The following is a 25149-nucleotide window of genomic DNA, read 5'->3' on the forward strand; positions in this document are numbered from 1 at the left end:
GAAGGTGCCTGTCTGCTTTCTCCTGCTGCTGAAGGTGCCTGTCTGCTTTCTGCCGCTGAAGGTGCCTGTCTGCTTCCTCCTGCTGAAGGTGCCTGTCTGCTTCCTGCTGCTGAAGGTGCCTGTCTGCTTTCTGCTGCTGAAGGTGCCTGTCTGCTTTCTCCTGCTGAAGGTACCTGTCTGCTTCCTGCTGCTGAAGGCACCTGTCTGCTTTCTCCTGCTGAAGGTACCTGTCTGCTTCCTGCTGCTGAAGGTGCCTGTCTGCTTCCTGCTGCTGAAGGTACCTGTCTGCTTCCTGCTGCTGAAGGTACCTGTCTGCTTCCTGCTGCTGAAGGTGCCTATCTGCTTCCTGCTGCTGAAGGTGCCTGTCTGCTTTCTGCCGCTGAAGGTGCCTGTCTGCTTTCTCCTGCTGAAGGTGCCTGTCTGCTTCCTGCTGCTGAAGGTACCTGTCTGCTTCCTGCTGCTGAAGGTGCCTGTCTGCTTTCTCCTGCTGAAGGTACCTGTCTGCTTCCTGCTGCTGAAGGTGCCTGTCTGCTTTCTCCTGCTGAAGGTACCTGTCTGCTTCCTGCTGCTGAAGGTGCCTGTCTGCTTCCTGCTGCTGAAGGTGCCTGTCTGCTTTCTCCTGCTGAAGGTGCCTGTCTGCTTTCTCCTGTTGAAGGTGCCTGTCTGCTTTCTCCTGCTGAAGGTACCTGTCTGCTTCCTGCTGCTGAAGGTGCCTGTCTGCTTTCTCCTGCTGAAGGTGCCTGTCTGATTTCTCCTGCTGAAGGTGCCTGTCTGCTTTCTCCTGCTGAAGGTGCCTGTCTGCTATCTCCTGCTGAAGGTACCTGTCTGCTATCTCCTGCTGAAGGTGCCTGTCTGCTATCTCCTGCTGAAGGTGCCTGTCTGCTTCCTGCTGCTGAAGGTGCCTGTCTGCTTTCTGCTGCTGAAGGTGCCTGTCTGCTTTCTCCTGCTGAAGGTGCCTGTCTGCTTTCTGCTGCTGAAGGTACCTGTCTGCTTTCTGCTGCTGAAGGTGCCTGTCTGCTTCCTGCTGCTGAAGGCACCTGTCTGCTTCCTGCTGCTGAAGGTGCCTGTCTGCTTCCTGCTGCTGAAGGTGCCTGTCTGCTTCCTGCTGAAGGTGCCTGTCTGCTTTCTCCTGCTGAAGGTGCCTGTCTGCTTCCTGCTGCTGAAGGTGCCTGTCTGCTTCCTGCTGCTGAAGGTGCCTGTCTGCTTCCTGCTGAAGGTGCCTGTCTGCTTTCTCCTGCTGAAGGTGCCTGTCTGCTTTCTCCTGCTGAAGGCGCCTGTCTGCTTCCTGCTGCTGAAGGTGCCTGTCTGCTTCCTGCAGAAGGTGCCTGTCTGCTTTCTCCTGCTGAAGGCGCCTGTCTGCTTTCTCCTGCTCAAGGTGCATGTCTGCTTCGTGCTGCATCTGCTTGTGCTGCATCTCCTTCACGCACACTTTCAGCATGCCCCAAGTCTTCTGTGGCACCTCGGACATGACCAGTAACCATAACTTTGAGGGCTACATGAAAGGAGAGTCTATATAACAATTTTCTTTGCCAGTTTAATCCCATCTGTTTAAAATTATGATTTCTGCAGTTTCTTTGTTTTATTATGAGTTGGATGGTAGTCTCAACGTACCCATGATACATTGTTTTTATGGGCAGCAAAATTAAAATGTTTATAAGACTTCCGGTCGATAGGGGGATGTGAAAGGAACAAGGTAGAGGAGCTCCCGCTAACTTTTTCAAAATCCCCACTCCTCAATCTTTCAATCCATAACTAAAGTGTTATATTTTGCTCGGTTTAATTTTTTTCTTCTTTTATTCTCGGTTTTTGTTTTTTAATTGCGCTTAAATGACCTCAAAACGCGTCAAAGCGGGGGAAAAGGAGAACGCGACACCTGGCTTAAATATGGCGGCCATCACCTTGCTTTTAGAGGAGCACAGAGAAACACTAGCGACCGAGTTCAGAACGTCTTTTAGTTCAATGGAAACTAAACTCGACGAAGTTCGGTCTGCAGTGCAAGACCATGGGCAACGGCTCGGGTCTCTCGAGCTTGTCTCGGAGGATCTAAGCCAGCGTGTTAAAGAACTAGAGAATGTTTGCTCCGGCCTCAGCGACAGCAATACTAAACTACTGGCCAAAGTTACCGATTTGGAGAGCCGAAGCAGACGACAAAACTTGCGCATCTTGGGGCTGGCGGAATCTGAAGGTGGCGTCCTACAGAGTTTTTTGCGGGTCTACTGTGCGACGTTTTTGGAAATGGTACGCTACCCACCCCGCCGGAGATTGATAGAGCCCATCGGTCACCTGTAGCAAAGCCGGATCCAGGACGGAGACCACCGCCTGTTATCATCCGCCTCCATCGCTATCAGACAAAGGATACTCTGATCCGAGAAGCCCGACGGAGGGGGAAGCTCGAGTACCATGGTCAGCAGATCCGCATCGTGGAGGACTATTGCCCGGAGGTTTTGGGTCAACGCGTAGAATACAGAGAAGTAATGGCCGAGTTGTATAAACGCGGACTCAAACCTGCCTTGTTGTACCCTGCACAACTCCGCATCACCCTTCTCAACGGTGACAGGAAGTGGCTACGCTCGGTTGCCGAGGCGAGGAAATTTGTGGATGGCCTACCTACTACGTTGGAATCTTCGTGAACGTCTGCTTGGATCGTATTAAACTGAATATTACTGCCTTCTTCGTGTTTGCCTTTATGGTACAGAATTTGGATGTCTATGGCGGACTCGCTCAGATTGCTGTGGTGGCTACCACGTTTATCCGCATGGTAGTTACGTGAGCACTTCACTCTGCCTGAATTTATTTACTTTTTTTTTCTTTCTCTCCCTGTTGTTTTCGGATTGTGCAAAGATGCTTATAGGCAGTCTTGAACCTAATGGTTTGTATTTCTGTTATTTTGGTACATTGTTAATATACTTTGCCAATTTTCAGCAGTATGTAAACTTGGTAATATATTTTGCGTTGGTTTTGTTATGGATATGTTTTTTCAAGAAGTTCATAGTTAACCTTGGAGTGTATTTGAGTACCCAAAATTTATTTGGGAGCTGGAGATTTTTTGAGCGAGACAGGAAGAGTTTCTTTGTGAGGGTACACAATAGGTGTCTTGGTGAACTTGCTGCTAGTTTTTTTGGCAGCCTTCCTGTTGATGGGTAGGGGGGTGGGGGGTGGGTAGTGGGTGCGGGGGGGGGGGACATCCTCTAGTGCCAGTCAAATCTCAGGAGATCGTTTTGGTTATGTCAGGACTATTTTGTTATCCATATCTGGAACCTTGTCTTTCAATGTACATGTTAACCTGCTTTTTTAAGATGAAGAATGGGTAGTCATTTAAACTTGGTGAGTTGGAATGTCAAGGGTTTAAACCACCCCGTTAAAAGAAGGAAGGTGTTCTCACACCTCAAACACTATATAACACCAAAGTAATACTGGCCAATGTATATGCCCCCAATGCTGATAATGTAGATTTTTTTGAGCGTGTTTTCTCTCTACTACCGGATCTGAGCTCATACTCTCTCATACTTGGTGGTGATTTTAACTGTTGGCTGGAACCTGTGCTAGATCGATCTTCTGCTAACCCTGTTACAATTAGTAAATCTGCTTCATTTATTCAGTCCTTTTTATCTAATTATGGTGTCTCTGATGTATGGCGTTTTCTCCATCCTAATGATAGAGGGTACTCGTTCTTCTCACAGGTCCACCATACTTATTCTAGGATTGATTATTTCCTAATTGATAGTCAGTTGATCTCACTAGTTCTCTCTTGTGATTACCGGGGCATAGTAATATCTGATCATGCCCCTGTTGTGTTATCCATGAACTTTCCCGATGTCTCCCGATACAAGAGACATCTCAACTCTCCTGACAGATAAGAACTTTTTGAAATTCATGGCAGAGCAAATAATATTCTTTTACCAAACAAATTCTACACCTGGGATCTCCACCCTGGTAATATGGGATACATTAAAAGCCTACCTTAGGGGACAAATTATTTCTTATACCGTTAACCTGAAGAAAAAGGCACATGCAGAGCGGCTTGAGTTGGCCAGTCAAATTAAAGAAATAGATCAGCTTTATGCTAAGTTCAAAAATCCTGAGCTGTATGATAAACGAGTGGAGCTCCAGGCTAAATTTGACCTCCTCTCGACATATTCAATTGAACGCCAGCTTTTGAGGAGTAAGAGTTTGTTTTATATTCATAGTGATAAATCGGGCAAGATGCTAGCCAACCAGCTGAAAGGTGTCCAGGCAAAACGGCATATCACAAAAATTCGATTGGATAATGGTAACATCACTTCTGACTATTCTAAAATTAATGATACTTTCCGGACTTTCTACTCTCAACTCTATACTTCTGAAGCTCCACAAGATAGTACTCTGATGGAGAATTTTTTAAACTCTTTGAATATTCCTATGCTTTCCTCTGACAATAGGATGAGATTAGATTAACCTATTTCACAGGAGGAAATAGAGGCAGCCATTTCTTCTCTGCAGTCTGGTAAATCCCCAGGATCTGACGGTTTTCCTGTTGAATTTTTTAAAGCATTTTCATCGCTGCTATCACCTCAATTATGTTTAGTTTTGACTGATTCCCTTATGTGTGGTAAACTGCCTTCATCTTTTAATGAGGCATGCATCACCCTTGTCCCAAAAAAAGGTAAAGATCCTGTTGAATGTTCGTCATATAGGCCAATTTCCTTGTTAAATGTTGACGTTAAAATTTTAGCCAAAGTTTTAGCCCGTAGGCTGGAAAATATTATACCCTCAATTATATCTGAGGATCAAACCGGCTTTATAAAAAATCGTTATTCCTATTTTAATATGCGTCGTTTATTTGATATATTATATTCCCCTTCCGGTCAGACTCCTGAATGTATCCTCTGTCTAGATGCAGAAAAGGCATTTGATCGTGTGGAATGGGAATATTTATTTGCAACTTTAGAAAAATTCAATTTCGGATCTAAATTTATCTCATGGATAAAGCTATTATATCTGTGCCCGTATGCTTCTGTTCTTACTAATTCACAACAGTCACAACCCTTTAATCTTCAACGGGGAACACGTCAAGGGTGCCCCTTAAGTCTATTGCTTTTTGATCTGGCTATAGAGCCACTTGCTATTGCACTTCGAAGCTGTGGGGATGTTTCAGGTATCTGGAGGAGAGGAGTTGAGCATAAAGTATCCCTGTACGCAGACGACTTGTTGATTTATGTGTCAAACCCGAGAATATCTCTGCCTTCCATGATTTCAATATTTACTCAATTTGGTAGTTTTTCAGGATATAAATTGAACTTGCACAAAAGTGAGTTGTTCCCTGTGGATGGAGCACCAATTTCTGAATATTCTAATTTCCCATTTAAAATGGCACAGGACCAATTTACTTACCTGGGTATAACAGTTACAAGGAAGCACAAATGGCTCTTTAAAGAAAATTTTCTTACGCTATTGAATCATACAAAACAGTCCTTGACACAATGGTCCCCTCTTTCTGTATCTTTAGTGGGGAGAATTAATTCCGTTAAAATGAACGTACTACCTAAATTTTTGTATCTGTTCCAGTCAATACCTACCTTTATTCCTAAATCTTTTTTTGTTTCTTTAGGTTTCTTTAGGGCAGCGTGTGGCTCAGTGGGCTAAGCCTGTGTGCCTGTAATCACAAGGTCACCGGTTCAAACCCAGCCTCAGCACATCTGTGGGTCCTTGAGCAAGGCCCTTAACCCCCAGCTCCCTGGGCACCCCAACAGGTGGCTGCCCTTCACAGACAACTTACTCTATGAAAAAGAGCAAGTTGAGGGAGGCGTAAAAACAATTTCCCCACGGGGATCAATAAAGTATCAATTATTATTATTATTCAGATATATCCTCTTATATATGGAGAGGAAGGCATCCCCGTTTGAATAAAGCTCATCTCCAGAAATCTAGGCGTTATGCAGGCCTGGCTTTGCCTAATTTCCATTATTACTATTGGGCAGCTAATATACGCTGTATTGCGTTTTGCTTCTATTCCCAAAACAGATAATTCTCCATCCTGGGTGTCATTGGAATTGAATTCAGCTAAAGAATCTTCTGTTTTGGCACTTCTTGGATCCTCACTTCCTTTAGCCCGAAACAAGTCAATTGATAATCCGGTTGTCTGGCATACTGTGAGAGTATGGGCTCAGATGAGAAAACACTTCAATTTAACTGGTTTTTCTCTTTTGAGTCCAATTTTATCAAATCATCTTTTTCAGCCCTCCTTATCCGACCCTGTATTTTATGATTGGCATAGAAAGGGAATTGTGTGTTTTAATGATTTGTTTTTCAACAATAGCTTCGCATCTTTTACTCAACTTTCTGATAGATTTGATCTCCCAAATACTCATTTTTTTAGATATCTGCAGATTAGACACTTTCTCAAATCTCTAATTCGGACTTTCCCTGAGTCACCAGTTATGAATGCAGCTGATATGTTTCTTACTTTGCAACCAACGCGCAAAGGGTTAATATCCGTTATTTATGACAAACTGGCTGGTATGAAATGTCCCTCTATTAATAGAATCAAAACTGCTTGGGAACAGGATTTTAACGTGTCATTGAGTGAGGACACTTGGGACTCAATATTTAAGTTGGTTAATTCAACATCTTTATGTGCCCGCCATTGTCTTTTACAGTTTAAAGTTGTGCACAGAGTTCAAATGTCCAAAGTCAAACTATCGCGTATTTACCCGAATGTGGATCCCCGCTGTGACAAGTGTGGAAATGAGGATGCTTCGCTTAATCACATGTACCGGTCATGTCCTAGTCTTGAAGAATACTGGAGGGGGATATTTCAAACCCTGTCCTTAGTCCTCAAACAGCCTATACACCCCGACCCTTTAATCGCGCTCTTTGGCCTCAGTGATGCTGATACATGTCTGACCCCGGTGAAACGCCGGACACTATCCTTTGCTTCCCTTCTAGCCAGACGTGCAGTCTTACTCAGATGGAAAGGTGCTGCTCCACCCACCCATGCTCAATGGATGAGGGACCTTATGTCCTGTTTAAGCCTCGAAAAGATACGCTACTCGATTAGTGATACCAGTAAAGAATGTCAGAAGGTATGGGGGCCCTTCCTGGAGTATTTTTCAAGTCTTCGGTCTCAGACTCCGTCAATTAGTAATACCCAGTAAGGTTCCAGAAACAATATTGTCGTCGTGTTCTTTTTAATTAGTCAATCTGGCAAGAGGATGGGGTTATTATGTGGTAAGGTTTTTGGGTTTAGAGTTGCACACCTTGTTATCATTACTGTTTTTTGAATATGTCTAAATTATCTTTTTTTTCTATAATACTCTACTGCAATGTTATCTGATTTCTTCATGCAACCCTTTCAGAATTGACTTATTTAGTGAGGTCATATTTAGTGAGGTCAAATTTAGTGAGGTCATATTTAGTGAGGTCTTTTGAAATAACGTGTGTGCTTTTTGTTTTGTTGCTGGTGTCTTTCTCAGGTTTAAAATCAATAAAAATATCTTTGAGAAAAAAAAAATGTTTATAATTCATTGCTAAATATGGTAAGCAGAACAATCTTTCCACAGAATAAAAAACAATGTATCAACTTGCATACAGTTTTTTAAATTTTTACTTACATAGTATTACATAGCATAGTAATGTAGTAGATTTCCAACCATTAGGAATACTGGGGATGGAGAATATAATGAAAGTATTTCTGAGTGTTTACTTATGAATTGTAACTTTTTTATTACTATAGCTACATGGGTTAGCTATAGTAATATTTCATGGGAGATCTGAAAATGTGTTATTAAACTGTGCCGTTACTCAATAAGAAATGCTTCCAGTTACTTGATATGAAAATAAATGACAAAGGCAAACCTGTCTGGATGTAGGAAAAATGAAGTTACTCATTAGACCATATTACTTTTTTCCGTTGCTCAGGGATCCAGGTTTTGTGCTCCGGGCAGCAGCTGATGCATCTAGCACTTTTAAAATTATTACAGCTCTTCAGCAGAGATTGTTATTCCAAATGACCTGCTCTTCACCCTTTTGTGCAGATGAATGAGTCTTGAGAAAAGGCCTTTAATCACAGGTTCATCACTGTCGTGTTTTCTGCATCTAAGGAGTCGGGGAGGAAGCGTTGCTGAGATCCACAGGCAGCCACACTGTGGGGGATTAATGTGCTTCACCACTTCTGCTCCTTCAGATATCAGGGCAGTGCTGCGTAAGGTAGCCCTCAAAGCTCAAAGTGAAGCACAGGAAGGTGGCGGAGCAGCACGGGGACGTCTATGTGGTGAAGACCCTCAGCCACCTGAGGGACTATTCCTTCTGCTTCAGGCTGAATGAGGAGTTTGAGGAGTTCACCAAGGGACTGGATGAAAGGCATTGCAAGGTATGGGAGAGAGCAGCCAACAGACACGATTTATTTCAGAATTGTTTGTACTGTAATGCTATCCACACCTTCTGATTAACAGCTAAAGCCATGAAAGTGAATGCGAAAGTTCAAACAAGGAGACCTAATGAACGCCAGCGTGTCCAATCACAGCGGTCCAGGTTTTATATAAAGAGTAAATCTAACCCACTTCTTTAACTCCTTTACAGCTATTCGTTCTCCCGCCTCCTCCCCTCCACCTCCTTCGCCTCCTGCCTGGTCGCCCGGCCAGATCTGTCAGCTTCTGAGTCGATGGAACCAACGATCAAGAGACGGGCTTCGCCAAATCACTGTTCACATGCTCATTTAAATTTGTTCAACAAATAAACACTTGTCAACTATCTATTGAGGTCTCCTTGGTTGAAATCACAGGTGCCTTAGATATGCTGTTTGCTGCTTCTTGCCTAAACGGTAACTAATAGCTTTGCTCGGGCTTCGTCCGGCACTCATCAATGCAGTCGCCATGATGCAGGCAAAGCACATGATCATTTGCTGACCTGTTCCTGTCCATCCTCGCAGTCAGTGGTAAGATGGGAGAGTAACACGCTGGTTTGCATACAAACGGGTGAGAAGATGAACCGTGGCTGGGCCCACTGGATCCAGGATGATAGACTTCACCTGGTAACAGCAACAGTCTTTGTAATGCCATTAGTAATGCAATAAAGCAATACTGAAAGCAGCATTTCTGCTAATTTAAATGTATCAGATTTAACCAACAAGCACACAATTACTATTGCAGAGATATTTTTTTAAAACATTATTCAGTGGATAGCACTGTCGTTTCACACCTTCAGGAACAGTTTGAATCTTGGCTCCACAACATGTGTGTAGAGTTTCCCCATCACAACCCTGTCCAGAATGAGTGATTGAAAATGGATAGGTGATTTACAAATGTATTCCCCTGTATTACACTGTAGGTTGGCCATGAATGCAGGTGAAGAATATTTGTTTGCTGGGTTTAAGTACTGACTCAGATATATTATGATGTTTTTTCAGTGATGAAGGGAACATTAATGTAGGCATGGCCTTCAGAGCCACATGTGTTGTATTTTTACTAGACAGCAACAGGTATGTATATCATATTTCAAATGAATTGAATATAACTTTTAGTAGTTTTCTCTTATTTTTTTTTCCTGAAACTCAGATTAACACTTCGAACAGCTGTGTCACATATGAATAGATCTGTCTTTTTCCTTTCCAGGAACTGTTCTGTGAAGATCAAGTCTGCAAACAAGTTTTCAGAAAGAATGCTTCATCATGCACTGAAATGTATGAGGCATTTTTTAAAGCACCATAGAAAATAGAAAAAGAAAATAGTCATCATTATATAGAATTTGTTTAAAGAGTATTTTTTCCTGTCCATTCCTCAAATTGTCAGCTAAAAGTCTTGTTTGGTTAATATAAGCATTATTGTGTTTCCAGTCTTTGGATTATTTCAGTACATTCGGCATCTGACCACCTTGTGTTTCCCATTTGCGTTTCTGCTTTAGTGCTCCTTGGGTGTCTGTTATAGACCGTCTCAGGACGGGCAATAAAGTGCGTGTCTTCTCTGGCAAGCAAGTCTCAGTGTCTCTGCTCCATCGGTGCCTCGATCCGCCCAGCACCGAAATGTGTTTTCATCTCGCCGTCAGTGTGCCTCTTTTGCTCAGAATCAGCATCGCAGTTGAGTGTCACGCATCCACTTTGTTTTATGGTCCAAAAAGACCACCTATTCTACAGTTAATGCTTTAAACAGATTCTTTGAGTAGGGTGAACTATGCAAAAGTGGGACACTTTTCGGCAAATGATTTAGAAAAATGTCTTGAAAACCATTTGTGTGGACATTTAGACAATCTATAATCAATATTTAAGAGTTAAATGGGATAAAACATAAAGGGGCGCTTCCCATTTCTTGATGAGCTTGTTTAGGTAAAGTGGGACAGTGGTGTTTTTATATAGAGGCAACAAAGCAATATTGACCAAGCCATAAATAAAATCATTGTCTTTAAATCCCCTTGAAACATTGCTTGGTATATTTTGCCGACAAAAATTAATATATATTTTTTTGAAGAATGTGCTTTATTTTTTAAAGACTATTTCCAGCTGTCTTTTACTAAAAACCAACATCTTAAACAATATAACCCATTATATGCTTCTAGAGCCTTATCTTTCGAAAGAGTTATTTTGTTTGTCGGTCCACTTGCCGTGCGGTCGCGCTACACATTGAAATTCTGAGAACATCCATCATAAACATCTCACACAAATGAAGACAGTTGGTGAAGACCAAGCCCCATTGTAGCATCATACACTGTTTGTTTTCTTAAGTTGTTGATTTCTTTAAAGTAGCATAGGGCAAAGCTTAAATGTCCCACTTTACCTGATGTCCCACTTTTGCTTAACTCACCCTATTATTATACAGACGTACAGGTAAAATGCATGCAACCTATTTTGAGACTATTTGACTTGGTTTATTAATTACTAGTAGGCTAATTAAGTAGCAATTATAATTAAGTAGTAGTGCACGAAAGCTCACAATTAAGTTGTAATGGAACTACTTCGAAGTTCACCTGTTGTCCATAAAAAAAAAAAAGTCGACTGCGACCTCGTTTGACCCTATTTTAAATGTTTTTGTATGTGAGATTCGTAATATCGTTTTCACCGAGGTGATCTGAGTAAGTTTGTGTGGGTAATTCAGCAACCAGCAATATCCATCAATATGTCCGTTAACATCAGTGGTACCTGGGACATGGTCATTAATGTTAATTTTGATGCCTATATGGTTTCACTCGGTGAGTATGACGAGTTGAACTACTTTTCCCTGAAATGTAATTTTCTGACTTCGGGTTCCAGAATGGAGTCTTCTTGCACATTTAGCTGTCGCCTGGCTGGTTCTGTGTAGCTGCAGTGTTTAATAGACCTAATATTGGATGTCACTAGTAACCAGGTCTTATGGAATATAACCCTAAATGTGTCGCCACTAAGTGGGTCACGTAACAAGGGATCCACACCAGTCCTACTGATTTGTGGCCATTTTTGTGCTTCACAAGAAAAAAAAATGGCAGCCACTCTGTACACACCGGTCCACTCATACACGCAAACATACACACAGTCTGAAAACACAGTGTCCGAGGGGGCGAGCAAAAGAGTAATCCAGTAAACAGGCAGGAGATCAAAAACCAGAAATACAATCAAACCAAAGCAAAAGTACAAAAGGGCAAAAATCAGAAAAGCAATAACCAAAACTGTCAAAGTCAAACTGAACTTTATTGTCATCTTTCCGTATACAAGTATACGGAATATATACAGTAGAGATTCTGTGCAAGACAAGAAGAGTGCAAATGAACTGAGAAGCATTTTAAGTGCAGTAAACGCTAACAGCTTTCTGGCGCAGAAGCAAAGTGCAAAGTAAGATTGTTTGTGCAAAATGATTTTTTGTGCAAGTACGGTATGAATAAAATATATCTATGTGCAAATACAGTATAAATACAGTACGATACATGTGAAAATACAGTATAACAACGTATAAGTATAATATCAGAGGGCATATATGTAGCAGCAGGGTCAGTTTAAAATGTAAATTTTTTTTAAAAAAAATAGGAAAACAGTGTAGGTCAGGTGGGTTACGAGAGGGTTGAGGTAGATTGGAGGACCCTGGGGGGTAGCATGGTGTTGAGAAGCCTGACAGCCTGAGGATAAAAACTGTCGTGCAGCCTGGCTGTGATGCTGCAGATTCTCCTCCTGGATGGCAGCAGGGTAAACGGTTCATGTGAGGGTGTGAGGAGTCCTGCACAATGCTGCAGGCTTTTCGAACTGTCCTTGTGGTGAATGTGTCTTGTAGTGAGGGCAGTGGCACCCCGATGATATTCTCAGCTCTTCTAACTATCCTCTGCAGGTACTTGCGATCGGAAACGTTGCCGTTTCTGTATCAGACGGTGATGCAGCTGGTTAGAACGCTCTCAATGGTGCTTCTATAGAACGTAGTGAGGATGGGAGGGGAAGGCTCGCTCATTTCAGCCGCCGCAGGAAGTGTTGTCTCTGCTAGGCTTTCTTGGTGAGGGAGGTGCTGTTGGTCGTCCATGCAAGTTCCTCGGTGATGTGCACCCCAAGGAACTTGGTGCTCTCCACAATCTCCACAGCTGAGCCACTGACGTTAAGTGGAGAATGTGCAGGACGTGTCTGTCATACACCATAATCAAACCAATAAGGTAAACCAATAATAATCAAGCAATGAGCAGAGCTCTCGAATTGTCTTCGGCTTTTCAGGTCAAGGAGCCGGAAATGACGGAGGGTGCATTGGTAAGTCCTGGGCGGAGCAAAGGCCAAACGGAGGGCGTGCTGCAGACGAGACCTGTGGGCGGAGCCAAGCTTGCAGCGGCGCGTAACAGGAGATCCCAAACAAATGGGAAGGTAGAAATGGCAAGATGACGAGGCTACAGACGGGCAGAGTGGCAGTGGGGGGGCTGGCCTCAGTCATGCTTCCCTGCATGTTTCTGCAGAGGAGCCGACATAACATCTGCGTTCCTCTGCTCATTCTCAGCGGTGTAGAGGCGCCGCTGCCGGATGTAGCTGAGGACCGGTTGAGGCAGCAGGTTCTGCACAGTCTGACCACACTGCAGCATGCGGCGGATGTCTGCGCTCGACTCCTCGACCGTCGACTCGCACACCATGTGGATGTTGTGGAAATGTGGCCGGAGGTCGTCGGAGCCCTGAATAATGGCCTCCAGGTCGGATCCATCGTCGGTGATGCACACCAGTCCAAAGTTTTTGATGATCTCCTCGATGTGCTCGGGCTTCCACAGCCCCGGCACCACAAAGGAGTTCAGCATGTCAGCACCACAGAGAAGCATCAACCGTGGCTCGTCACGAAGACAGGAAGCATCGACAGACATAGACATGGATAATTCACTTGGCAGTGGATAACTGAAACTAAATTCCACCAGCTTGTGATCTGAGATTCCAACGAATGAACCAGATGTACCGTCATGGTTCTGGACGGCACGGGAACGGGAACGAGGCATGGTGCACAAAGAAGGGGCGGACGACCCACTTGCGGCTCCAGCAAACAAAACAGGGTTTATTAAACAAAACTGAAAACACTATAAACACAACTAAACCAAAAAGACCACAAGGGGTCAAAAACAGAAAGGGGAATAAACAAGACTAAATAACAAAAACCGAATACACGCAGAACACTGAAAATATCAAAACCATCAACCAACGATAATCATAAACATAGACACGACGCGACGAACCAGCGGGGAACAGAACAAAAGGCAGGAACTAATATACTACAAGGGTAACGAGACTAACACAGGACAGGTGAGGCTAATTAACAAAACCAAGGAAACAGGGCACAGGTGAAACCAATAAACTCAAAAGGAACTGAAAACAGGGAAACTAGGAACTGACCAAGGAAACGGAAACTAAACACTGGAATTAAACATGTAAAGACACAATCAGGGGCACAAGGAACATAACCAAAACCAACTACAAAATCAGACATAAGAACTAAAGGAACTCAAATGAAACACTAGGGAGCCAAAATACCAAAATAGGAGGTGGGATTCAAACACACGACAGAAGGATACTCAGAACAGAAGGGTATACAGACAACCACATGCTCAACACATTGAGCCACAAGACCAGACAGGTAACAGGGGAAACTCAAAGACAAAACATGAAGGACGGGATGACCAGCAATGCCTGCTGGTCAAACGGGGAAGGGACACGGAAGGAGCACAGCAGGGGCCGACCCTGACATGTACATACATTCTGTACACCGGTGGAACAAACAAGATCCAAGGTATGACCCTTATCATGCGTTGGAAAATCAATATGCTGCACAAAACTGAAAGAATTCAGTACTGAACACAGCTCACTAGCCGATGGACAGTCAGTATCCACATGAATATTAAAATCACCAAGCAAAATCACAGCGGTAGACATGCCACAAACAAGACTAAGCATCTCATTGAGATCAAGGAAAAAATTAGGGTGAGGCTTCGGAGGTCTGTAGATTAATATGACGTGCAACGGAGCCTTTCCAGCAATTTTACAAGCCAGATATTCAAAGGATGTAATCCCATGAAACTAAACAATTGCGGTTTTAACACAGTCACGGTGTATCACGGCTAGACCACCACCCCTGCCCGTCAGACGGGGTTTACATAGAAAACTATAACCCAGAGGTGTAAGTCGATTTAGGTGCAAGTTATCTTCTGGTTTCTGCCATGTTTCCACAAGCAGCAACATGTCCAGATTTTTAGCAACAGTCAGGTCGTTGAGGAAAGCAGTCTTATCCGTCAGCGACCTACAGTTCAGGAGCGCACAGCGGAGAGTGTGTAGTCCTTCGTTATGCCAGTCTAGTTCCTGGGAGAGCAGTTCCTGCCGGTGATGCCTGGGAGCAGATGTTAAAGATCAGTTCAGCCAACAGGGGGTGTAATAGTCAAAGGAAAGGACTCATAGTTGAAAGATGGGGCCCTTCTTTCACCCTTAGGGCGAGCTCACCTTAGCACTTTGACTGTCTCCAGCCATTCGGCCTGCCTGCTCTCCCAGCTGTCCACCTCAATCCAGCTGTGGTTCTCTACCGCCAGCTTGGCCATTTCCACCCGATGGCTGGCCTCGATCAGGCCCTTCTCGTTGTAGCCATCGCCCACTGGTGATGTGATCCCCTTCACAACTTCATAATGTCCTGGGGAAGCCAAGCACAGCACAGGTGTCCTTTGTTGAGTATGGTTCATACTTTTTAACAAAGTAAGTTTCACATTTAAACTCTGTGGAGCTAAAAGTTAACACGCTATGAACCAGCAAAGAGGCTGGGTATGTCATACTTAATGTTCCCAAAAAATTACAACTTTTTATATAAAAAATCAAGTTGGCATAAGCATTTTGTTAGTAGCTTATGACAGGCCAGTGCGCCGTGTATGAAGGCTAGCAGGCGGAGTACCTTTGATCTGCAGGTGCTCACGTGCCAGTTCAAACATGCGCAAGTGCATGTTTGTGACTGGGTTGTAGGAGCCACAAGACAGCAGCACCACATTGGTTTTCTTTGGTACCTGCAGAAAATGCATTGGGAAACATTACAAAATTACACTACATGTAGTCACATGCAGTTTTCTGAATGGGCAGAAGGACAGGGTCCAGTGACAGCACCAGTCTGCTAGTGACCTTCCAACTATCAGCCTAAGGTCTTAACCCAGTGAGTGATACACCAAAACAAGCCAGATGCTTCAGCTTCTTACTCCAACTTCTTAGTTTTATAATAATGTTTCAGTACTTAATCCAACAATAATCCGTAATACTCCATTGAATATTTCCCTCAACAGAATTCTGAAAGTGATTTCCATAACAGAAATCTGTTTATAGATAAGGACATAATGCACCACACTACTGAGCAACCTTAAATTATGCATTTCAGTTGCGATCCAAATTACAGCACAAGTGACACTTTTTGTGATTTTCAAAGTGATCACCCAGAGGAAAAGAAAATTAGAAAAGAGCTCTCAAATATATTTCCTTTATTTCTCCTAGACAAGTATGAGGTCTGTGAGAAACCATAACGAGACTATGGCTTATTTCTCCTGTTTCTCATTTTATTCTCCTGAGCAAAAAGATGCACAAAATCTCAAATTAGACTCCTTTTAAGTTTCAAATGAGATTTCATCAAGGTCTAAAATAATTCTCATATTTTCTCAGCTTTTGTGTCTCTTTTTGATCTCAGGCAGAGAAAACCAAGAGTGCTCCCTATGAACTTATTCCATTCTCATCCCAACTTCTTTCCTATGTCTCGATCATACTAATTTCTCTGCCTTTAATGCATATATAATAATATCTTAAGTTGATCTCATTATCCTCCACACAATTTGTTTATAATTTTTAATATTCTGTTATAGGCTGAATGAATTCAAAATGACTTTATATGCTGCAAAGCTGGTATTGGTATAGTTATTGGTAATAACTATATTTTCTGTAAGTATCCCATGAGACATAATTCAGTTATGTTTCATGGACCACCTCATAAAACAGAGTTTAAGGCTACATTCACACTGCCAGCCACATTGTTCAATTCCGATTTTTTGCTCAGATCGGATTTGTCTATCTTGACGGTTCACATTCATAAGTACATGTGAACTGTATCATGAACGCATCAGTCCTCCGAAACGTCACGCATGCGCACATTGATACGTTTTTACACGACTTTTTACACGGGTAAAAAGCTGGTCGTAAAATTGGCACGTTGTGCGGCCGTGACCGCTGAGCTAATTCGAGTCTTTTGCCTCTTTAAACTTTGACTTCAGGCTCTTTATTTTTCTTTGGCATTGTAGCCACGTGGCAATTATTTCAAATACTACTATATTACGATAGGTTCCTTCCATTTTAGTTTGAACAGATTCATTTCCCCAAATAGTTTCATTTGCGTGTCCACACAGCCCTGAAAAGATCAGGGGTGAGTTTCCCGAAGCGTTCTTAACGCTACGTCGTTCTTAAGTTCTGTGTTAAAAGATATAACTAACGAACGACGTACTGTAGTGTTAAGAAGGCTTCGGGAAACTCACCCCAGATCTGTGTCACATTAAGGCAAAAAATCCGATTTGAGTTACTTCAGCATGGCAGTGTGAACGTAGCCTTAGACTCATTTGTCAGTGCGATATAATTACTATTTCAACGCAGTGCAATTTCAAAATAAAATCCGTTCTTATATATTTTTTTAACCTCCTGGTTGGCTCTCACTTAAAGTTTTCTATATGAAAATGTCTTCCATTTTGCCACCTTGAATCCTCACACAACATAGGCCTGTTACGCAATCATTAACAACAATAATAATTTGTAAGAAGATATGTTTAGTGTTCAAATGGCCTTACTTTTTGAGAGGAGGGGTGGATTGTGTTCGGAGAGGGGAGAGGGGCAGGCACAGTTTTGCAAGAGACGGACAGGGTGAGGAGAAACAGGCGGATTAGCGGCTCTACGAGTATAATTTTAAAGCAACTTTAACTATATCGATATAAACGATATTGTCTCATCATATATCCCGTATGAAAACATATCGACATATCGTAAAAAGTCGATATATTGCCCAGCCTTAGTCAATAGTCTATACAGTATATGTGTTTAAAAAAAAGACTTATCCCACTACCATTGAAATTCAATATTTGTCCCTGAAATCTAGTCGAATTAGATGTGCCATGAAATAAAAATACTGAACTAAAGTAAAAGTATCTTAGAATTGTACTTAAGTACTTGAGTAAATGTACTTATAATTAGCCTACTTATATGTACATACCATCTTCCCACTGATTCACCAGTCGCAGATACTTTTTCCTACCTCTGAGTACAATCGAATTCAACATACCTACACTTGCGTACTACTACAAAAATTTAATTATTCATTCTTGGGTAAAAGTAATATTTAATGGCTTTATATCCACTTACCGCTTTCTGAAGTTGTACAAACTTGGCGCAAAAAGCTCTGAACTGTGAACCTTCTGGCTGATGTACTGTATAGGCACAATGTCAGAATTAGAAAATGTCATTGGTGAAGAGCGCTATCTATTACACATGGTGCATCGTGATTGGTTAATTTACAAATTAGGCTGACTTAAGCTGTGACCGTTAAGTGAGCGCGAAAGATGCGAGGGACGAAGGAGAGAGGTACTGCCTCGTAAAAGAAAGAAAGATAATTTTTTGTTGAATATAATTTGAGTGAAGTTTTGTATTTATGTTGGTTACAATACTTTTTGAAATCTGGTCGGCATGTGCGGCAAATAGTAATTACTGCAGGCTGTCTTCTGAAGACTGCGGGAAGCCGACGACTTCGGCCGAAATACTCTATTTTAATGGAGGTTGTAGCTTTTCAGTTATAGCTGTAACTTAATCATTAGAATCCGACATATGCAAGATGCGTTGATTTTCGCACCCATTAATCACAGGTTTGTAACTTTGGATAGGTGTACAGTACGTACGCCTAGCTCTCAGTTGGTCGCGAGCCCTGCTGAGATAAATAGGGTCGCTGGCTTATTCGCGTATTAATCCGTTAATGACGTTAAAACTACGGTAGAAATTTTAAGAAGCGTCAAGATTTTATTGTTAAATAGATGAGAAATTAGTTTTTGTCTTGTTTCAAAACTGGAATTACAATTGCGTATTAAGACTAACGAATTAATTTAGCCATCAATGTAGGGCTGCACATATTGAAAAATTACATCGCAGTATTTCATAATGTGATTAGGCCTGCAATTAAATGCTAATTGGAAAAGTAAAATCCTTAATACTGTAGATTTATCAAGGTAATAATTATGAAAATCGAGCCGGCCCAGCAAATATGTTGTTATAGAGCTAAATAGAGTTAGAATCAATAAAACATAATCGCCATTTGAGCTAAAAATGTGACTTTGTCGAGATAAAATAATAAAGGTTAAGAGAACGTCACTATCTATCTGAATATGCATTTCTAATCTAACATGTTTGTTATATGTAAACGATTTTTGTTAATTAAAAATCTTTTTAAAAAATTCGTAGACGTATTTTGTATAAGTAATAATATTAGGTATGTTACAATCCCCGCGATCGGCGGCGGCCTTTTTCTCCAGCTGCACCTGCTGGGCGCTTGATACGTTGCTCATGGGCTTCCCCCAAAAACTCGGCTGTGGATTGACTGTTTTTGGGTATTCCATGGTGATTCCCTCTTATGGTGTAGAGGAGAAACCCCTTTCCTGGCTCGTTTTCGAATTTGTAATTTATGTTGAGATTTTCGTGCTTTCCCGTCGTTTCAAAAAATTTGGTCCACTTTGACGTGCTACAACTACTCATCGGATGAATGGACACTGATATAATGTCAATGTCTTTTCTGTTATAATATGGTTAAATTCAGTTCCAAAACTGTGTAGCAAATGGTATCAACCAAAAATTGCTGCAACAACTTATGAGATGTACTTTTAATATTAAATTAAAAGAATTGAAGCTGAATTAACATAAGAACCACTTTAAAATTGAAATACTGTACTGTTATTCACAGATTGGAATGCCTGCCAGGGGAAAAAGATTTGCCCAAAAGAGCACGCTACCCACCAAAGAAGATGAGACTTTATGAACAAAATCCTGGCTCATCCAAAGATGACCAAGATGGTAATTGAATTATTCTTACATTACTGCACAACTCTTTTATACTATTTCTTAAAATCTTTTTATTTTAACTTTTAATTTTGGTGATATGGCAACCAAAATCTTAGATGATACCTAGTATCTAGGGTGGGGGCCACAGTGGACTGAGTGCACTCTACCTGGTAGCATACATGAATTATAAATAAACATAAGAAGCTGTTTCATTTGCAGCATATTAAATCATTGTAACATTATATACTGAAATAACAGACCCAAAGCCAACTAACATGGACATGCCCATATTCATATGATTTGGGCTATGATAAAACACTGTTTCATACAACATTGTCTGACAACAGGCACAGAAATATGCTAATGGAACCAACTATATTGTGAATTTGGCTGCAACAAAACCATAAAAGTAATGATGGAGAGCAGGAGGTTGAATGCTGAGTAATAGGCTCTGGCTGCAGTGAATTGGGTCTGTATCGCACAGGAAAGACGGCAGCTTTCTGTTGATTTTAACTTTTATTGTGAACACTGGTTTTCCTCAGTACTCTGTATACTACCTATCTCCCCATACTCTGAGATGATGCCATCGTTCATCACGTTGTTTCATTTTGAACATTGTGATATGACAGTTCATTAGGCATCACCCTACCCTGTTTTGAGTAGTTTATAAATTAAGATGTAGTAAAATCTCCATTATTCACTCTGTCTTCATTTTAAGGTCTTTTTGTGTTTTTGACATTTGAGGATGGATACACTACAAAAATTTTTAAGGCTTTTTAAGAATTTTTTAAGGTGATATATTACAGAAAGATGATAAACCCATTGCTTGCTTCAGAGATCTGAAGCCAGGAGATGTAGTACTGGCAAGATGGTCTGACAACAAGTTCTACAGTGCCACAGTGGACTATATTGGAACAGCTGACAAGACGGTGGATGCTAAGAAGGGCACAAGGAAGGACATAAAAACAAAAGATGCTGCTGCTGAGAGATTCTACAACCTCCCATCACTGCCTCAGGTAGTTCAATCCACCTCTGCACAGCAATACCCAATTTCTGTGGCGTACAGTGTCAACCAGCCTCCACCTATTCAGTCACCTCTGCCTTATAAGCTACAGTCCCAGCCTCCACCTGCTCAGTCATCTCCTTCTACCCACCCACAGTATCAGCCTCAACCTACACGGTCATTGCCTGTTACTCAGCCATTGTACCAGCCTCAATGTTCTCAGGCAATACCAATGACCCACACACAATACCAGTGGGTGGGTTCTGTATTTGGTAGGATTTGGAGCGTTTGCATTGTAGTGATGGACACTAAATTTGTGGTAATATGCTATTCATCTGTTAAAAATTAATGTGCCAATGTGCAAAGTGTTGTAAACTTGGCTGTTTTAATAAAGGCCTTAATTGTTTCAGCATTTATAAAAGTGTCCATTACTGTAATATTGATTTTGTGTGTATGTGTGGGTGTGGGGATTTGTTTCTCCGTAGTGGCTCTAGTACTGCTCATTTTCTTTTACTAAGGAGAAAAAATGAGCCATTAATAAGACTGAGTTGAGTTTAGTGAGCCATCTCCCTTAAGTCTCAAGTATGACTCCTGTTGCTAGTTGTCCTGTCTCATCTATTTCTCCTAGTGAATTTTAGGAGAAACATATCAGAAACAAACCACACAAAATGGAAACTAAAATGAGGCTGAAATCAGAATCTCAATTTTGTTTCCTGAGCTGTAGAAGAGCAAGCTTTGAGCAGCAAATTTTTGCTCTGGGACGACTGCCTATCCTAATTCGAAGTTATTGTGAACATGAATAGAACAGACGTAGTTTCATCGCATATCTCATATAAAACAAAATAAAAACTCTAACGCTTTACTACCAGAACATCAATCAAAGCGGAAGATAATAGGTCTTGTTGGCTTTTTGCCCAAACGAGATACAATCCCAAATGAACCGATCATCTCCATTTGTAATCAACACATGTACAGCACTCCGTGTATTTAAGCACTCGGGCAACAAAATACCTCATCAAAGCTCCGTGCAGTGTCAGCGCACTTAGCGCTAGCGATGGGACGTTTCCGAGACATTGTACTTGACCAGCAGTTACAATGTGACTGAGGACACTGGAAGCTTCGAACGCGTGCATGCACTTTTGAACCCAGCTCCAGTAAACCACGCCCACAGTCGTGTGACGAACTTAACTGCGTGTGCGGACGAATCAAAAAGACGGAAAGCAATTGCCATGTGACTGACGTTGGAAGCTTCGAAGTTCTACAACTTGTTTTTGCTATTTCGTATGGAAGACCAACGAGGGCAAAAATGACATCAAATTTGCACGCCTTTAGATGCAAAAAAATCAACATGTCGATTTTACATATGCAAAAAATCAACATGTCGATTTCGATTTTCCCTGGTAGCTGGTTTTAAGTTTGGTATGTAATATATCGACTGAGTTCCTTGTACCTCGTTTATTTCTATCATTAAATATTATTATAAAACTAAGAAGTTGGAGTAAGAAGCTGAAGCATCTGGCTGATAGTTGGAAGGTCACTAGCAGACTGGTGCTGTCACTGGACCCTGTCCTTCTGCCCATTCAGAAAACTGCATGTGACTACATGTAGTGTAATTTTGTAATGTTTCCCAATGCATTTTCTGCAGGTACCAAAGAAAACCAATGTGGTGCTGCTGTCTTGTGGCTCCTACAACCCAGTCACAAACATGCACTTGCGCATGTTTGAACTGGCACGTGAGCACCTGCAGATCAAAGGTACTCCGCCTGCTAGCCTTCATACACGGCGCACTGGCCTGTCATAAGCTACTAACAAAATGCTTATGCCAACTTGATTTTTTATATAAAAAGTTGTAATTTTTTGGGAACATTAAGTATGACATACCCAGCCTCTTTGCTGGTTCATAGCGTGTTAACTTTTAGCTCCACAGAGTTTAAATGTGAAACTTACTTTGTTAAAAAGTATGAACCATACTCAACATAGGACACCTGTGCTGTGCTTGGCTTCCCCAGGACATTATGAAGTTGTGAAGGGGATCATATCACCAGTGGGCGATGGCTACAACGAGAAGGGCCTGATCGAGGCCAGCCATCGGGTGGAAATGGCCAAGCTGGCGGTAGAGAACCACAGCTGGATTGAGGTGGACAGCTGGGAGAGCAGGCAGGCCGAATGGCTGGAGACAGTCAAAGTGCTAAGGTGAGCTCGCCCTAAGGGTGAAAGAAGGGCCCCATCTTTCAACTATGAGTCCTTTCCTTTGACTATTACACCCCCTGTTGGCTGAACTGATCTTTAACATCTGCTCCCAGGCATCACCGGCAGGAACTGCTCTCCCAGGAACTAGACTGGCATAACGAAGGACTACACACTCTCCGCTGTGCGCTCCTGAACTGTAGGTCGCTGACGGATAAGACTGCTTTCCTCAACGACCTGACTGTTGCTAAAAATCTGGACATGTTGCTGCTTGTGGAAACATGGCAGAAACCAGAAGATAACTTGCACCTAAATCGACTTACACCTCTGGGTTATAGTTTTCTTTGTAAACCCCGTCTGACGGGCAGGGGTGGTGGTCTAGCCGTGATACACCGTGACTGTGTTAAAACCGCAATTGTTGAGTTTCATGGGATTACATCCTTTGAATATCTGGCTTGTAAAATTGCTGGAAAGGCTCCGTTGCACGTCATATTAATCTACAGACCTCCGAAGCCTCACCCTAATTTTTTCCTTGATCTCAATGAGATGCTTAGTCTTGTTTGTGGCATGTCTACCGCTGTGATTTTGCTTGGTGATTTTAATATTCATGTGGATACTGACTGTCCATCGGCTAGTGAGCTGTGTTCAGTACTGAATTCTTTCAGTTTTGTGCAGCATATTGATTTTCCAACGCATGATAAGGGTCATACCTTGGATCTTGTTTGTTCCACCGGTGTACAGAATGTATGTACATGTCAGGGTCGGCCCCTGCTGTGCTCCTTCCGTGTCCCTTCCCCGTTTGACCAGCAGGCATTGCTGGTCATCCCGTCCTTCATGTTTTGTCTTTGAGTTTCCCCTGTTACCTGTCTGGTCTTGTGGCTCAATGTGTTGCGCATGTGGTTGTCTGTATACCCTTCTGTTCTGAGTATCCTTCTGTCGTGTGTTTGAATCCCACCTCCTATTTTGGTATTTTGGCTCCCTAGTGTTTCATTTGAGTTCCTTTAGTTCTTATGTCTGATTTTGTAGTTGGTTTTGGTTATGTTCCTTGTGCCCCTGATTGTGTGCCCCATGTTTAATTCCAGTGTTTAGTTTCCGTTTCCTTGGTCAGTTCCTTACGGTGGCCCCTAGAGACAAAACACACACAAAAGAAAAAGCAGAAACAAAATGAAAATGCGCAGCAAATTAAAAAAACACACAAAAGAAAAAGCAGAAACAAAATGAAAATGCGCAGCAAATTAAAAAAACACACGCAAAAGAAAAAGCAGAAACAAAATGAAAATGCGCAGCAAGTTAAAAAAACACACGCAAAAGAAAAAGCAGAAACAAAATGAAAATGCGCTGCAAATGAAAAAACACACACAAAAGAAAAAGCAGAAACAAAATGAAAATGCGCAGCAAGTTAAAAAAACACACGCAAAAGAAAAAGCAGAAACAAAATGAAAATGCGCAGCAAGTTAAAAAAACACACGCAAAAGAAAAAGCAGAAACAAAATGAAAATGCGCTGCAAATGAAAAAACACACACAAAAGAAAAAGCAGAAACAAAATGAAAATGCGCAGCAAATTAAAAAAACACACGCAAAAGAAAAAGCAGAAACAAAATGAAAATGCGCAGCAAGTTAAAAAAACACACGCAAAAGAAAAAGCAGAAACAAAATGAAAATGCGCAGCAAGTTAAAAAAACACACGCAAAAGAAAAAGCAGAAACAAAATGAAAATGCGCAGCAAGTAGACAATCCCAAACCGGAAGTGCTCCACCACGCTAGGGGGCGCGGTGAGCTCATGTGGCACAGTCGCTACACAGTAGTGATGGGAAGTTCGACTGAATTAACTGATTTGATTCTTTCGAGCTGTCCGTTGTAATGAATCGATTCTAAAATCGATTCTGTGATTCACTTTTTTTTCCGTCTTTTTTGCACCTGACCGTATGAGTCAACGAATCATGGGATCGGATAATAAATCAAACGTCTCAAGGTTACGTTATTTGACTGAAAGATGGGGCTGGTGTTCAACAAAAATGTTCAGCTTGACTATTCACAATAAAAAAAACAATATATAAAAAGCAGAAAGGGTGTCGATGCTGAATAAACACGCGTGTATATATAGTTCTTATTTTCTTGACTTTAGCCAAATTCATGTGCATGAGTATCAAGGACTACATCACAGTTAACAACTGCAATATTACCAATACAATCACACACACATACAATGAGCATGAGTAAACTTGCATACGTTGTTGTGTAAACGTCAAAGTTAATAAATATCTTTGGCTTTTGATGAAAGACATATGGTTTTATTATGCAGAAATGCAATAATTTACTGTTGTGAACGCCGCAATGGCTCTTGGGATCGGTTCGCAAACCATCCGTTTGACTTGCCGACGGAGTGTCCGAGGGTCCGTTCGATGAACAAATCGAACTTACGGTTTTCGGACACTCGGTCGGTGACTAAAACGAATGGTTTGCGAACCGATCCCAAGAGCCCTC

General features: G+C 41.9%; 3 protein-coding genes across 4 annotated transcripts; 2 read left to right on the forward strand and 1 right to left on the reverse strand.

Annotated features, from left to right (window-relative positions):
• The first annotated feature begins 1374 nt into the window (after positions 1 to 1374).
• Positions 1375 to 9797, forward strand: LOC140582229 (uncharacterized). Its single transcript, XM_072706456.1, has 5 exons — positions 1375 to 1507; positions 2091 to 2238; positions 2349 to 2471; positions 8189 to 8347; positions 8906 to 9797. The coding sequence occupies exons 1-5, from the start codon at positions 1380 to 1382 to the stop codon at positions 9047 to 9049; spliced, it is 702 nt and encodes a 233-aa protein (XP_072562557.1). The 5' UTR covers positions 1375 to 1379; the 3' UTR covers positions 9050 to 9797.
• Positions 9798 to 11610: 1813 nt separating this feature from the next.
• On the reverse strand, positions 11611 to 17895 carry LOC140582230 (nicotinamide/nicotinic acid mononucleotide adenylyltransferase 1-like). Its single transcript, XM_072706457.1, has 6 exons — positions 17795 to 17895; positions 17227 to 17350; positions 15312 to 15420; positions 14873 to 15056; positions 14468 to 14762; positions 11611 to 13449 (listed from the first exon to the last, which is right to left on the reverse strand). The coding sequence occupies exons 1-6, from the start codon at positions 17893 to 17895 to the stop codon at positions 12832 to 12834; spliced, it is 1431 nt and encodes a 476-aa protein (XP_072562558.1). The 3' UTR covers positions 11611 to 12831.
• On the forward strand, positions 17801 to 23771 carry LOC140582166 (uncharacterized). Of its 2 annotated transcripts, none has more exons than XM_072706198.1 (6): positions 17801 to 18013; positions 19377 to 19486; positions 20193 to 20490; positions 22123 to 22231; positions 22487 to 22670; positions 22781 to 23771. In XM_072706198.1, exons 4-6 carry the CDS (start codon positions 22183 to 22185, stop codon positions 23511 to 23513), a joined length of 966 nt encoding a protein of 321 aa, XP_072562299.1. In that variant the 5' UTR covers positions 17801 to 18013; positions 19377 to 19486; positions 20193 to 20490; positions 22123 to 22182; the 3' UTR covers positions 23514 to 23771. The 2 variants fall into 2 exon arrangements, with proteins under 2 accessions (XP_072562299.1, XP_072562298.1); XM_072706197.1 differs by having other exon boundaries at positions 20310 to 20490.
• The last annotated feature ends 1378 nt before the right edge of the window (positions 23772 to 25149 follow it).

Source organism: Paramormyrops kingsleyae, chromosome 24, assembly GCF_048594095.1.
Source record: "Paramormyrops kingsleyae isolate MSU_618 chromosome 24, PKINGS_0.4, whole genome shotgun sequence".
NCBI lineage: Eukaryota > Metazoa > Chordata > Actinopteri > Osteoglossiformes > Mormyridae > Paramormyrops > Paramormyrops kingsleyae.

What these genes read in the sequence shown, in the direction of transcription:
- LOC140582230 (XM_072706457.1), bottom strand. Translation starts at nt 17,895, where the DNA reads ATGACATTTTCTAATTCTGACATTGTGCCTATACAGTACATCAGCCAG. An exon ending in TTGTACAACTTCAGAAAGCG is followed by an intron (nt 17,351 to 17,794) that starts GTAAGTGGATAT and finishes ATATAGTTAAAG; the next exon opens with TTGCTTTAAAATTATACTCG. An exon ending in TGAGCACCTGCAGATCAAAG is followed by an intron (nt 15,057 to 15,311) that starts GTACTCCGCCTG and finishes TGGCTTCCCCAG; the next exon opens with GACATTATGAAGTTGTGAAG.
- LOC140582166 (XM_072706198.1), top strand. Translation starts at nt 22,183, where the DNA reads ATGCACTTGCGCATGTTTGAACTGGCACGTGAGCACCTGCAGATCAAA. An exon ending in TGAGCACCTGCAGATCAAAG is followed by an intron (nt 22,232 to 22,486) that starts GTACTCCGCCTG and finishes TGGCTTCCCCAG; the next exon opens with GACATTATGAAGTTGTGAAG. An exon ending in GAGACAGTCAAAGTGCTAAG is followed by an intron (nt 22,671 to 22,780) that starts GTGAGCTCGCCC and finishes ATCTGCTCCCAG; the next exon opens with GCATCACCGGCAGGAACTGC.
- LOC140582229 (XM_072706456.1), top strand. Translation starts at nt 1,380, where the DNA reads ATGTCTGCTTCGTGCTGCATCTGCTTGTGCTGCATCTCCTTCACGCAC. An exon ending in GTGCGACGTTTTTGGAAATG is followed by an intron (nt 2,239 to 2,348) that starts GTACGCTACCCA and finishes CATCGCTATCAG; the next exon opens with ACAAAGGATACTCTGATCCG. An exon ending in TGGATGAAAGGCATTGCAAG is followed by an intron (nt 8,348 to 8,905) that starts GTATGGGAGAGA and finishes CCATCCTCGCAG; the next exon opens with TCAGTGGTAAGATGGGAGAG.